Consider the following 13126-nt stretch of genomic DNA (forward strand, 5'->3'; position numbering starts at 1 on the left):
GGAATGATTTAGTGGCAGGGGACATTTGTGTGCAAGATGAAATCCTGAGGTATCAATTAATCGGCTGGTTTTACAGTGGTAGGACTTGAGATTTTGGGTCAGCAGGGTGATGGCAGAGCCCCTGATTGTCAGGGTGAGGTGTAAACCCCAGACAGGATCCAGCACTCAGACCAATCTTTTCTTGAGCGTGGTGGGTTTTTTCATCCCTTTCCTCCTGCCTCTTGATGGGGATGCTGGGGCAGCACAGGGATTTTGGGTCAGGGGCTGAGCAGGGGGCCCTGTTGGGCCCAAAGCCCCCAGCCAGTGTCTCTGCAGCTGTCAGCCAAGGGGGGACAGGGGCCAGTGGCCACTGCCTGCAGCAGGAACGCGGGCAGGGCGAGGATCTCCTCGCTTGGCTTTTGTCTCTTGAACAATGCGGGCACAGGGCAAATGCAAAGCGGGGAGGAGGCCGGAGCCTTTGGAGGCTGCAAGGCTTAAACAGCAGCCCCTGCAGGAGCCCAGATGCAGATCCCACAGTTCCTGAGGCTGCCATGGCCTTCAGGGCATGAACGGGGCTTCTGCCTCCCTGTGGCCTCATGGCCAGGAGTCCCGTGGCTGCAGAAGGTTTCCTGCCTGCTTAGGTGGCATCGCTGCAGGGGCTGCTCCTGTCAGAGCCCCCTGTCTGCTGGTGACAGCTTTGCTCTTGGGGACACAGCCCTGGCCCAGCCCAGGACAATGAGCAGGGCCCAGTGCTGGGTCAGTAGGACGTCCCCATGCACAGGGACCCCTGAGGCCCGGGGAGCCAGAGCAAGTGGAAACCACAACTGTGCAAACGCTGCCTGTGCCCAAAGGAATTGCAAAGAGACGTGTGCTTTTGAAAATAAATAGTATTTATTTACCTAAGATCAGCAGATCCTAGGATTTCCAGAACACCTTTCATTATAAGAAACCCTATAACAACAACAATCTATAGAACGTATTTACAAGGGGCCTATAAACTAACAATCTTCAAAACATATTTACAGAGAATATCTAACATAAAAAACATATGTACAAAGGGCCATATCTGTGGCCATGGTGTCAGGGTGGAGAGTCCTGGAAGATGAGCCTTGGTAGAAAGGGAGCAGCAGAGCGGGACTCTGCTGCTAGCCTTGAGGCAGGCTCCAGGTGCCGGGATGGGGCAGACATGGTCCAAAGGGAGTGCAGGGTGGTGCAGGTGGTGGATCCACTCTGCCTTGGGCAGGACATGGGGAGCATCGGCCTGTTCTTCTGTGGAGGCTCCATCTTCATCCAAGGATCATGGGCTCCTCTTCATCCTTCTCATCCACCTCCATGTCCTCGATGTTCTCCTCCTCATCCACCTCCATGGCCTCGATGCTGTCCTCCACATCAACCTCCATGTCCTCAACACCCTCTTCCATGTCCACCTCCATCATTTCCTCCACATCCAGCACCATGTCCACTTCCATGTCCTCCACAGCGTCTCTGGTTGTCTGTGAGAGGAAGCACAACCTTTCAGTGGGGTCCCTGTCCCACACCATCCCCACAAGGCCATGGCCTGCCTGGGTAGTCGGGCTGCCCCCGGGCTGGCATGGTCCTGTACCTTCTCTGGGACAGGAGTGCACATCCTGCTGGGCTTGCTGCTTCAGGACAGGCAGCAGGAGACGTCCAGGAAGCAGGAGAAGTCCAGGCAGCAGGAGCAGCTCAGCGCTGACGCACAGAGCAGAGACGGAGTGACAACTGACCGTTGGTGAGGTGTTGTCCGTGCTCATTTCCAGGTCCTGGACATTCCAGCTGCATCACTCTGCCAGCTGTGATGTCACAATGCCACACTCGACAGTGGCAGATGGGGATGGTGGAACGATCAAATCCTTGAATGGTTTGGCTTGAAAGGGGCCCTAAAGATCACCTGGTTCCAAGCTGAGCATCCTTCCATCGCACCAGCTTGCTCCAGGCCCTGTCCAGCCTGGCCTTGGATGTTCCTGGGGATGGGGCATCCACAGCCTCTCTGCCCAGGTGCCTTTTCTCCGGGATAAACACCCTCACAGTAAACTTCTTCCCATCATCAAGTCAATTCCAGTTGTCTTTGCGTTTGGTCCCCTTTCCCGTTGTCCTGTCTCTGCAGTTCCTGAGGAAGAGTGGCCCTCCCGCTTCCCTGTGGGCCCTTCACTCAGTGGAAAGGTGCTCTGAGGTCTCCACTCAAGCTTCTCCTCTCCAGCCTCAGCAGCCCCAACTTTCTCAGCCTTTCCCCACAGGGAAGGTGCTTGAGTGCCCTCAGCAACTTTGTGGCTTCCTCTGGCACTCAGCAGCTTCTCTGGGAGCAACAGGGGACATCAGGCCAGGGGTGTCCCAGAAGCCCTGCAAGGCGCTGGCCTTGGGAATCGGCAAAGCCTGGGAGCTCTGTGCTTGCCAAAGTTCTGGAGAGAGGAGGAGAAAATGAAGAGGAGCAGAGCAGGGAGCCTGAAGCAGATGGAAAGAGATGGAAAGCTGCTGATCCTGGGTGCCTGTGCAGTTTTTTGGAGGCTTTAACGATGCCCCTGGTACCTCTTCCAGGGCAGTGGGAATGTTTTTAGTGGAGGAAGTCCAGCAGAAGGTTTCTAATCACCAAAGTGTAGGAAATGATCTTTGACAGAGGCAGAGGTTGAATTTTGCTGGGATGGCAAAGGCAGGAGAAGGTGCAGTTTCTGGAAAGAGCATCTGAGCAAAGTTCTGCCAGATCTTGGTGTTTCTGGGTGTCCCTGTGCACAGGGGGGTCCCACTGACCCATCACTGGGCCCTGCTCACGTTCTTGGGCTGGGGCAGGGCCGTGTCCCCACGAGCAAAGGTGTCACCAGCAGAGAGGGGGCTCTGACAGGAGGAGCAGGGAGCGGCCCCTGCAGCAATGCCACCAAAGGCTGCTCCATGGCTCCTGCTCAGGGCATGGAGATGTTCTTCATCTTCCCACTCAGCAGCTGCATTTCCTTTTATTTCTGTTCACAAGTGACTGTGGCCCAGATGAACGCTCCTTGATCCAACAAGAAAGGTATAAAGATTGACACAAGGGGGTTTTCTGGTATTTATGGGTAATTTTTGTGTGGATTTGTGTCGTTCTAATTAGGAACGGCGGGAAGAACAACACGGACTCTCAGGGTAGTCAGAACAGGAGAGAATCTCTAGTTTATTGTTACAGCCATGTTATATAGACTAGTTCGTCGAGAATACGGAAAGGAAAAACTTATTGGTTAGTAAAGTGCTACATTACCATCATTGGTCAGTGGGGTTTACCACCCCCTGACCTTCTCCTGCAAGGAACACACGGGAATCAGAAAACAGCACCTGCAGGCTGTTTTCTGTCTTTGAGGATTGTTTTGAATCCTCCCATGAATTTCCCAGGCTAGCTTCTCAGGCAGGGCTGGCAGGCCATGGGCCTACAGCCTGCTCCAAAGCTAGCCTCCATAATTCACCCTTTTGATTTAGGAAAAAAATAAAAAATGTACGGTGTTTGTAACATCCTGCTGGGCCCTTGCAGGAGGGAGAACAAACACGGCACAAGTGGTTTTTTTTTACTAGATATTGGAATGGATATTAATTTGGAATTTTGGTTTATGATTTTGATGTTTAAAGATTGTTTTCTTTGCAAGGATTTGACGGTTGAGTCAAATATCCTTAACTCAGTGAACTAATACAAAACATTGTTAGTTTGTTCAAACTGACAGTCTAACTTGTCAATATAGTAGTTTAAAAGAACACTAAAGTAGTCAGGACTTTGGTGCGGTTCACCCCCTGCAAGGCGGGGGGGAACGTGTGCTGGCCGGGGCACTGCTCAAGCCCCGGTATAGTCTCGTGGGGCGGCTCGGGTTCGCAGAAGAACAGAACCCGGCTCGGCGCCTGTAGCACGGTCCGTGCGCGCGGGCCGCGCTGACGGGAGCAGGGGGGGAGCGAAGTTCGCTCCCCGTCCTCTCCGCCGCTTCCCCGCTGGAGCGCGGGTGAGCGCGGGGCAGCGGGGGTGTTGTGCAGGTCCCGCGGCTCCGCGCCGACCCTCGGGGCTCGCTCCGCGCGGGGCGCGCACGCGCGGGGGGAGCAGGGGCGTCCGCGCGGGTGCCGCGGTTTCGCGCTGCTTCTGGCGGCACAGAAGAAAGGAGCTCAGAGGGCGCGCGCGCGCGAGCGAGAAGGGAGCCTGGCTCTCCCCCCCCCCTCCCCCGCCGCGTTTCGGCCGGCACTTTGGATGGGTGTGTGGGGGGGGAATGCTCGCCACGGCTCCGGCCCCGGCTCCAGATCCGGGCTTCGGCTCGGCTTTTAGGGGGTTTTTGCAGCCGACCGGCTCGGGGGTCGACTGCACATCACGTCGGGTTATCAGACCTCAGAGGGTCGGTCCGTCATCACGTCGGGATCACCAGATGTCGTTCTAATTAGGAACGGCCGGAAGAACGACACGGACTCTCAGGGGAGTCAGAACCGGAGAGAATCTCTAGTTTATTCTTACAGCCATGTTATATAGACATGTTCGTCGAGAGTACGGAAAGGAAAAACTTATTGGTTAGTAAAGTGCTACATTACCATCATTAGTAATGCACCTGCAGGCTGTTTTCTGTCTTTGAGGATTGTTTTGAATCCTCCCATGAATTTCCCAGGCTAGCTTCTAAGGCAGGGCTGGCAGGCCATGGGCCCACAGCCTGCTCCAAAGCTAGCCTCCATAGATTTGCCCTTGCCCTGGCTCTGTGTACAATGGTCATAAGCTGAAATCTGCAGGTTGAAGCTTGCAAGCCCTTAGGAATGATTTAGTGGCAGGGGACATTTGTGTGCAAGATGAAATCCTGAGGTATCAATTAATCGGCTGGTTTTACTGTGGTAGGACTTGAGATTTTGGGTCAGCAGGGTGATGGCAGAGCCCCTGATTGTCAGGGTGAGGTGTAAACCCCAGACAGGATCCAGCACTCAGACCAATCTTTTCTTGAGCGTGGTGGGTTTTTTCATCCCTTTCCTCCTGCCTCTTGATGGGGATGCTGGGGCAGCACAGGGATTTTGGGTCAGGGGCTGAGCAGGGGGCCCTGTTGGGCCCAAAGCCCCCAGCCAGTGTCCCTGCAGCTGTCAGCCAAGGGGGGCCAGGGGCCAGTGGCCGCTGCCTGCAGCAGGAACGCGGGCAGGGCGAGGATCTCCTCGCTTGGCTTTTGTCTCTTGAACAATGCGGGCACAGGGCAAATGCAAAGCGGGGAGGAGGCCGGAGCCTTTGGAGGCTGCAAGGCTTAAACAGCAGCCCCTGCAGGAGCCCAGATGCAGATCCCACAGTTCCCGAGGCTGCCATGGCCTTCAGGGCATGAACGGGGCTTCTGCCTCCCTGTGGCCTCATGGCCAGGAGTCCCGTGGCTGCAGAAGGTTTCCTGCCTGCTTAGGTGGCATCGCTGCAGGGGCTGCTCCTGTCAGAGCCCCCTGTCTGCTGGTGACAGCTTTGCTCTTGGGGACACGGCCCTGGCCCAGCCCAGGACAATGAGCAGGGCCCAGTGCTGGGTCAGTGGGATGTCCCCATGCACAGGGACCCCTGAGGCCTGGGGAGCCAGAGCAAGTGGAAACCACAACTGTGCAAACGCTGCCTGTGCCCAAAGGAATTGCAAAGAGACGTGTGCTTTTGAAAATAAATAGTATTTATTTACCTAAGATCAGCAGATCCTAGGATTTCCAGAACACCTTTCATTATAAGAAACCCTATAACAACAACAATCTATAGAACGTATTTACATGGGGCCTATAAACTAACAATCTTCAAAACATATTTACAGACACTATCTAACATAAAAAACATATGTACAAAGAGGCCATATCAGTGGCCATGGTGTCTGGGAGGAGAGTCCTAGAAGATGAGCCTTGGTAGAAAGGGAGCAGCAGAGCGGGACTCTGCTGCTAGCCTTGAGGCAGGCTCCAGGTGCCGGGATGGGGCAGACATGGTCCAAAGGGAGTGCAGGGTGGTGCAGGTGGTGGATCCACTCTGCCTTGGGCAGGACATGGGGAGCATCGGCCTGTTCTTCTGTGGAGGCTCCATCTTCACCCAAGGATCATGGGCTCCTCTTCATCCTTCTCATCCACCTCCATGTCCTCGATGTTGTCCTCCTCATCCACCTCCATGGCCTCAATGCTGTCCTCCACATCGACCTCCATGTCCTCAACACCCTCTTCCATGTCCACCTCCATCAATTCCTCCATATCCGGCACCATGTCCACTTCCATGTCCTCCACAGCGTCTCTGGTTGTCTGTGAGAGGAAGCACAACCTTTCAGTGGGGTCCCTGTCCCACCCCATCCCCACAAGGCCATGGCCTGCCTGGGTAGTCGGGGTGCCCCCGGGCTGGCATGGTCCTGTACCTTCTCTGGGACAGGAGTGCACATCCTGCTGGGCTTGCTGCTTCAGGACAGGCAGCAGGAGACGTCCAGGAAGCAGGAGAAGTCCAGGCAGCAGGAGCAGCTCAGCACTGACACACAGAGCGGAGACGGAGTGACAACTGACCGTTGGTGAGGTGTTGTCCGTGCTCATTTCCAGGTCCTGGACATTCCAGCTGCATCACTCTGCCAGCTGTGATGTCACAATGCCACACTCGACAGTGGCAGATGGGGATGGTGGAATGATCAAATCCTTGAATGGTTTGGCTTGGAAGTGGCCCTAAAGATCACCTGGTTCCAAGCTGAGCATCCTCCCATCGCACCAGCTTGCTCCGGGCCCTGTCCAGCCTGGCCTTGGACGTTCCTGGGGATGGGGCATCCACAGCCTCTCTGCCCAGGTGCCTTTCTCCGGGATAAACACCCTCACAGTAAACTTCTTCCCATCATCAAGTCAATTCCAGTTGTCTTTCCATTTGGTCCCCTTTCCCGTTGTCCTGTCTCTGCAGTTCCTGAGGAAGAGTGGCCCTCCCGCTTCCCTGTGGGCCCTTCACTCAGTGGAAAGGTGCTCTGAGGTCTGCACTCAAGCTTCTCCTCTCCAGCCTCAGCAGCCCCAACTTTCTCAGCCTTTCCCCACAGGGAAGGTGCTTGAGTGCCCTCAGCAACTTTGTGGCTTCTTCTGGCACTCAGCAGCTTCTCTGGGAGCAACGGGAGACATCAGGCCTGGGGTGTCCCACAAGCCCTGCAAGGCGCTGGCCTTGGGAATCGGCAAAGCCTGGGAGCTCTGTGCTTGCCAAAGTTCTGGAGAGAGGAGGAGAAAATGAAGAGGAGCAGAGCAGGGAGCCTGAAGCAGATGGAAAGAGATGGAAAGCTGGTGATCCTGGGTGCCTGTGTAGCTTTTTGGAGGCTTTAACGATGCCCCTGGTATCTCTTCCAGGGCTGTAGGGATGTTTTTGGTGGAGGAAGTCCAGCAGAAGGTTTCTGATCACCAGTGTGTAGGAAATGATCTTTGGCAGAGGCAGAGGTTGAGTTTTCCTGGGATGCAGTTTCTGGAAAGAGCATCTGAGCAAAGTTCAGCCAGATCTTGGTGTTTCTGGGTGTCCCTGTGCACAGGGGGGTCCCACTGACCCATCACTGGGTTCTGCTCACGTTCTTGGGCTGGGGCAGGGCCGTGTCCCCACGAGCAAAGGTGTCACCAGCAGAGAGGGGGCTCTGACAGGAGGAGCAGGGAGCGGCCCCTGCATCAATGCCACCAAAGGCTGCTCCATGGCTCCTGCTCAGGGCATGGATATGTTCTTCATCTTCCCACTCAGCAGCTCCATTTCCTTTACTTTCCCTGCAAGAGTGACTGTGGCCCAGATAAACACTCCTTGATCCAACCAGAAAGGTATAAAGATCAACGCAAGGGGGCTTCTGGAAGTTCTGGGTAATTTCTGTGTGGATTTGCCCTTGCTCTCACTCTGTGTACAATGATGTCGTGGTTTTAAGGCATTCTTTAAAAAATCACTATAAAATTTACGAATTTCTTGTTGGGAGATTTGGATTAGAATTAGGTCAAAACAGGATTAAAATTTAAAAAGGAATAAAGTAAGTTTATTAACAAAACTACAAGAGTAAGAAGCCAGAATAAAACCTCCAGAATCCTTTTTTTTCCCCATACCCAATAATTTTTTTGCTCACATGACAGCATAGAAATAAAAAAATCCTGGTGATTAAGACAGTCCCAACTTTGCTGTAGTCTTTTCAGCAGTCTTTGCAGAGAAATAGAAGTCCTCTTTTGTTAATCTATGGAGGTTTTCACAAGCAAACCATTGTCTCATGGTTTTGTATTTCTCTGATGCTGCCGCCGGAAAACTCTGCCATCAGTTCTTTCCTCCCCTTTTACACCACTCTGAGGTGTGTCCCTGGGCCATAGCTCAAGGGGTGGCATTTGAAGGATGAGTTATTCAAAGGCAAATGTTCTCTTCATCTGTCTCTGTGATCATCTCTGGAAACAGAAGTTTTCTCTTTGCCTCTTATGGGCCACAAATATTCAACAACTATCACTTCTTTTTTGTTCCAGCATCTCATAAGATCACAACTACTTCACCATTTACTCAGCTTTATCAATTAATTACTTTTGCTCAGATCCACACTTTGAAATACTCCATTCCCCCTAACATACTGTTTCATGAATTAAAGGAGTTTTTTCAGAACATTATTGTCCATCTCCATAGTTTTAGCAAAAGAATATTTCAGGTTATTAAGGCACCTCCTTATTTCTCTCCCCATCTGAAGCTTAATTCTTTTCTTCATTGTCTTTGATAGTTTATGTTGTCTCTTTACATGTTGATCACCCTCTCTCTTTCCCGCTCTCTCTGGAAAAAAGGGATTAATCTGAAAGTCTCATCTGGGTAGTGAAGAAGTTAAAATCTTGCCCAGGCCTTGTGGATGGTCTGGTGATCTCTGCTGGAGCAGTGGCTGGAGCTTTCTGGGATGGAAGATTTTTCATGGCTCCTCTGGGGGAGTGTGGCCTCTCTCGCAGCACACCACAGGCCAATAACTTTCCCTCCCCTTACTCAGCAGTCTCTGGTGAAACTCAGCAGTGGCAGAAACTGCAGCCAAGCCAGGAACCGGCCTGGCCCGGCAGCCTCGCTGCACAAGGCCCAGCGAGCCCTCTGAGAAGGGGCTCCTGTCACTTCACAGTCTCCATCCTCCCTGGGAAGCGCAGAACTCCAGCCAGCCCCGCTCCCCCTGCCGCAGCCTTGTCCGGCCTGGGGGAAGGAGGCTGAACTGGAGTCCTGTTGCCTCTTCAAAAGCCAGAAACCAAAGAGAGCAAGAAATTCCCAGGCTTAGGTCTTAAGGTGGCATTCACAGGTTGATGTCACTTTTCAATGGCCAAAATTACTGTCAATTTTCAGACATGGCCAGTTATTGGCCAGGAGAAAAAACTCCCATCAGCCTCCAGCAGCCTTAACTTCCTTAGGTGTTTCCCTTTGTTTCTTAAATGCCAATCCATCACAAATGGTCATAAGCTGAAATCTGCAGGTTGAAGCTTGCAAGCCCTTAGGAATGATTTAGTGGCAGGGGACATTTGTGTGCAAGATGAAATCCTGAGGTATCAATTAATCAGCTGGTTTTACTGTGGTAGGACTTGAGATTTTGGGTCAGCAGGCTGATTGCAGAGCCCCTGATTGTCAGGGTGAGGAGTAAACCCCAGACAGGATCCAGCACTCAGACCAATCTTTTCTGGAGTGTGGTGTGTTTTTTTGGTCCCTTTCCTTCTGCTCTTAGCCATTGCTAGAATGTTACAGTGAAAATAGAATAGAGGCAGCTGTTCACTCATAACATGTTCTGTTTTGTTTTGTTTCTTCTGCAAGGCTGGGCAAGGTCGATGTCAATGCAAATTCATTCACATCCGAGGAGCTCAAAAAGGCCTTGGCTAAAATGAAGGAAAGTGAGAAGGCAGAAAGGAAGGTGAGTTTCCTGTTCCTAAAGCAATGTATTGAGCAGGGATGTGAAGACACCCTGTCAAACACTGCAGAAATTCAACAGTTAAAATGATTGCTTGGAAACACTGTGCAAACTAATCTTGTGGTGAATATGGGCCTAAATTACCTTTGCTAGCCCATTAGTGATACTGTTCCCTGGCTTCTCTGTATCAGTCTATGATTCTGTGAATGGTTTCAGTTAGAAAGGACCTTAAAGATGATCCAGTGCCTCCACTATCTTCCAGGCTGCTCCAAACCCCAATCAAGCTAGCCTTGGACACTTCCAGGGATCCTGGGGTAGCCACAGCTGCTCTGAACAATGTAATTTATCTGTTCCACTGCTGCTCAATTCACAGAAATGTCTGCAGTCCCCCTTGGGGACTGGATTGCAGCTGATGGTATTTACAGAGGGAGTTACTTTCCCTCTCACCACCCTCCTTGCTTTCTGCTTCCAGCCTCGTGCCCTGCATAGCAAAACCCAAATGGCCATGGTGAAGCAGAGGCTGAAGTTTCCTTACACAAGCTCTGAGTTGTCCATTTAGTTACAAACATTGCAGAACCCGAAGTAAATAGCTGGGATGATGTGTGACTCATCAGGTGCATCAGAGCATCTTTCCCTTCTCCCCCTCAGCAGCATTTCCTTAACCCTCGCTCCTCCTGCTGACTTGGTGTTGGCTCACTCCAACGAAAACTGAAAGAGGAGTCAAGGCTCTAAAGTTCTGGTGTCACAGAAAGGTTTTTTCTCCCCTTGTGTGGCAGCAGGGCATGATTTCGTTTGCTGGGAGATTATTTCCATAGCAGTGTTGCTGATTGATTGCAGGGCTGCTGGAAAGGGCTGCTGGAAATGAGGATCGTTGAAATGCAGAAATTAGTGATTTCACTCTATTAGGTGAAAATAAGCCATATTTTAAAACCCCCTGTTAGAATAGCTTTTGTCCCAGCAACTGGGCTAAAAGCATCTACATCTAATGGACCTAAAGTATTCCATTTGCAGTCACTCCTGTGGAGAGCAAATCCATCCTTGTGGGCTCTGTGTCAGAGGAAATGGAGTTACACTGAGCCCCTCTGTGCTCCAGAGAGGGGTACTGGGGGTGCTGGGGGTGGACTGGGATGGTATTAATTACCAGTGGTAATTAATCATTCCATTGACACAGCTTTCACCTCCATTGCTCACTTGGTTTTCCCCTGGTGGCTTCAGCTCTTGGCTTCTGTTCCCTCATGGGGAGCAGGATGTGCAAACCCTCCAGCTGAGGCTCGCTCTGCATGCAAACACATCTTGGTATTTGTGACAAATCCCTTTCAAAAGGGGCTTTCTGCCTTTCTGCTGTCCTTGGGGCAGCCCAGCTCCAGCCTGGCCTCTCTGCTGCTGCTGTCCCCTGCAGCAGCAGGCTGTGATCCCAGTGCCACCAGTGCTGATGTTCCTGCACCTCTGGGGCTCGATGAGATCTCAGACAGATCCTTTCCTCCTCACCACATGTTTTGTGTCAGCTCTTGGTTCAGGGCAGCCCTTGGGGTGCTGTTACTGCGAGGGAGATGAGCCGTGCTCAGGACAGGCTGCCTGCTGGCCAGGCCCCGTGGCACAGCACTTCACTCCCCCAGCTTGTCACTGCTCCTCCTGCTTCCCTTTCTGACAGCTTCTCTCCCCACACCTTTCCCTGGGAGACAGAGCCATCCTGGAATGTGTTCAGTGCTTGGAACAGTGAAAGCATCTTTTTCTGTGTCCAAGATCTCCTCAGAGCTGCTGGGCACTTCGGGCTGGATGGGACCCCTGGAGCTCTCCAGCCTCACGTCCGGTTCCAGAGAGGTTCAGCTGTAAGATCAGGGAGGTGGCTCAGGGCTTTTTGCAGGCAGATTTTGAGAGCATGCACTTGCAGGCAGACAGAACAGCAGCGCTGCTGCCTGCAGGCTTGGTGTTGAGCTGGGAGGAAATGGGATGCAGAAATGGTGTACAAATGGTCTAGAGATGTGGAAGTGGTGCAAAAATGGTATATAGGTGTAGAAATAGTGTACAAATGGTCTATAGATGTAGAAATGCTGTACAAATGGTGTAGAGATGTAGAAATGCTGTAAAAATGATGTAGAAATGTAAAAATAGTGCACAAATGGTGTAGAGATGTAGAAATGGTGCACAAATGGTGTAGAGATGTAAAAGTGGTGTACAAAGCCCTGCTGCTCACTCGTACTGTGGGTATCTCACAGGTAACTGGGTTCCTGGGCTGCTCAGAAGGACCCTCCAACCCTGCCCCTGCACCTCTGATGCACAGCAATAAATCCTTTGGCACAGCCAGCCAGGTTCCCTTTGTAAATGTTCCTTTCTGTGTCTCTTGTCTCTCTTCATCTCCTGTTGTCACATCTGGTTTCCTCCTTCTGTTTCCAAGGCCCGAGAGGAAGAGGTGAGGAAGAAGTTCCGGCCCATAGAGCAGCTGAAGGAGGAGTTTGAAAAGCTGAACATGAAGATAGAAACAGATTATGAAATTATGGTTAAATTAATCAGCAAATTCAACAGCTCTGCCTCCACGCTGGATGAAAAAGTAGCGGCGCTTTATGATCTCGAATATTATGTTCACCAGGTAACAAGAATGCCTCAGTAACTACCGTGTAAAATCCAGGGGATGCAGTGTCATAAATGGGGTTTTATTTTTCTTATCGGTATCAGGTAATACAAATTGCTTAATTACCATAATCCTGGGACAATAACAGACAGCAGAGGACTAGTGCAGGCTCATTTTATATCCAGGTTGGAATTAATCGTCGCTTGTGCCAGGAGCCAGCAGTATCCTAGCAGTTGCCTGATTTGTTGTCTGTTCTCAGGCTGGTTTTCTCATCTTCTCTTTTTCCTCTTTTACCTGCTTAATATTACAAAATGGGGTTTTAGCTGCCATTTTTGGGTAAATAGAGTGGTGATTGCTAAGAAAATAATTATTTTTTCTCTGCTTCCACGGAAAGCTGCCGTGGTTGAGGGTAGGTGCCCTTACATGAGTTCACAGAGAATATCTTTGTACCAGGGAAGGCGACAGCCACCCAAAAGCCCCTATTTTGTCTTGGTGTGAGTAAGCAGTGGCATGTAGAGCCTTGCTGTGCTAATTAGCTCTCTTTGAGGGTGAACATATTTCCTGGCATCTCGCTTCCTCGGGTTTGTGCTCATACTTTTCCCCCTCCCTCTGATCCCTCTTGCTCTGCTTTCAGCTCACACGTTCCTACCTCCCCTTGGATGCAGCTGCAGGCACAGAGCTCTGCTCCCCTGGGCTTGGTGCCTTGCTCGGTGCCACCCCTGGGAGGTAATCCAGCCTCTGCTCTGCCCTTTGGGAAGGGACTTGGCTTCTCCCTCCCCGG

The 13126-nt window shown here is 51.7% G+C and overlaps 1 protein-coding gene across 1 annotated transcript in view; it reads left to right on the forward strand.

The window, feature by feature from the left end:
• The window catches only part of SIL1 (SIL1 nucleotide exchange factor), a 165432-nt gene that overhangs the window by 115370 nt on the left and 36936 nt on the right, over nucleotides 1-13126 (forward strand). The window contains exons 5-6 of the mRNA XM_058848363.1: nucleotides 9683-9779; nucleotides 12172-12363. Of these exons, the coding sequence (XP_058704346.1) occupies nucleotides 9683-9779; nucleotides 12172-12363 (289 nt within the window). The remainder of the gene's footprint in view (nucleotides 1-9682; nucleotides 9780-12171; nucleotides 12364-13126) is intronic.

Source organism: Poecile atricapillus, chromosome 13, assembly GCF_030490865.1.
Source record: "Poecile atricapillus isolate bPoeAtr1 chromosome 13, bPoeAtr1.hap1, whole genome shotgun sequence".
Taxonomy (NCBI): domain Eukaryota; kingdom Metazoa; phylum Chordata; class Aves; order Passeriformes; family Paridae; genus Poecile; species Poecile atricapillus.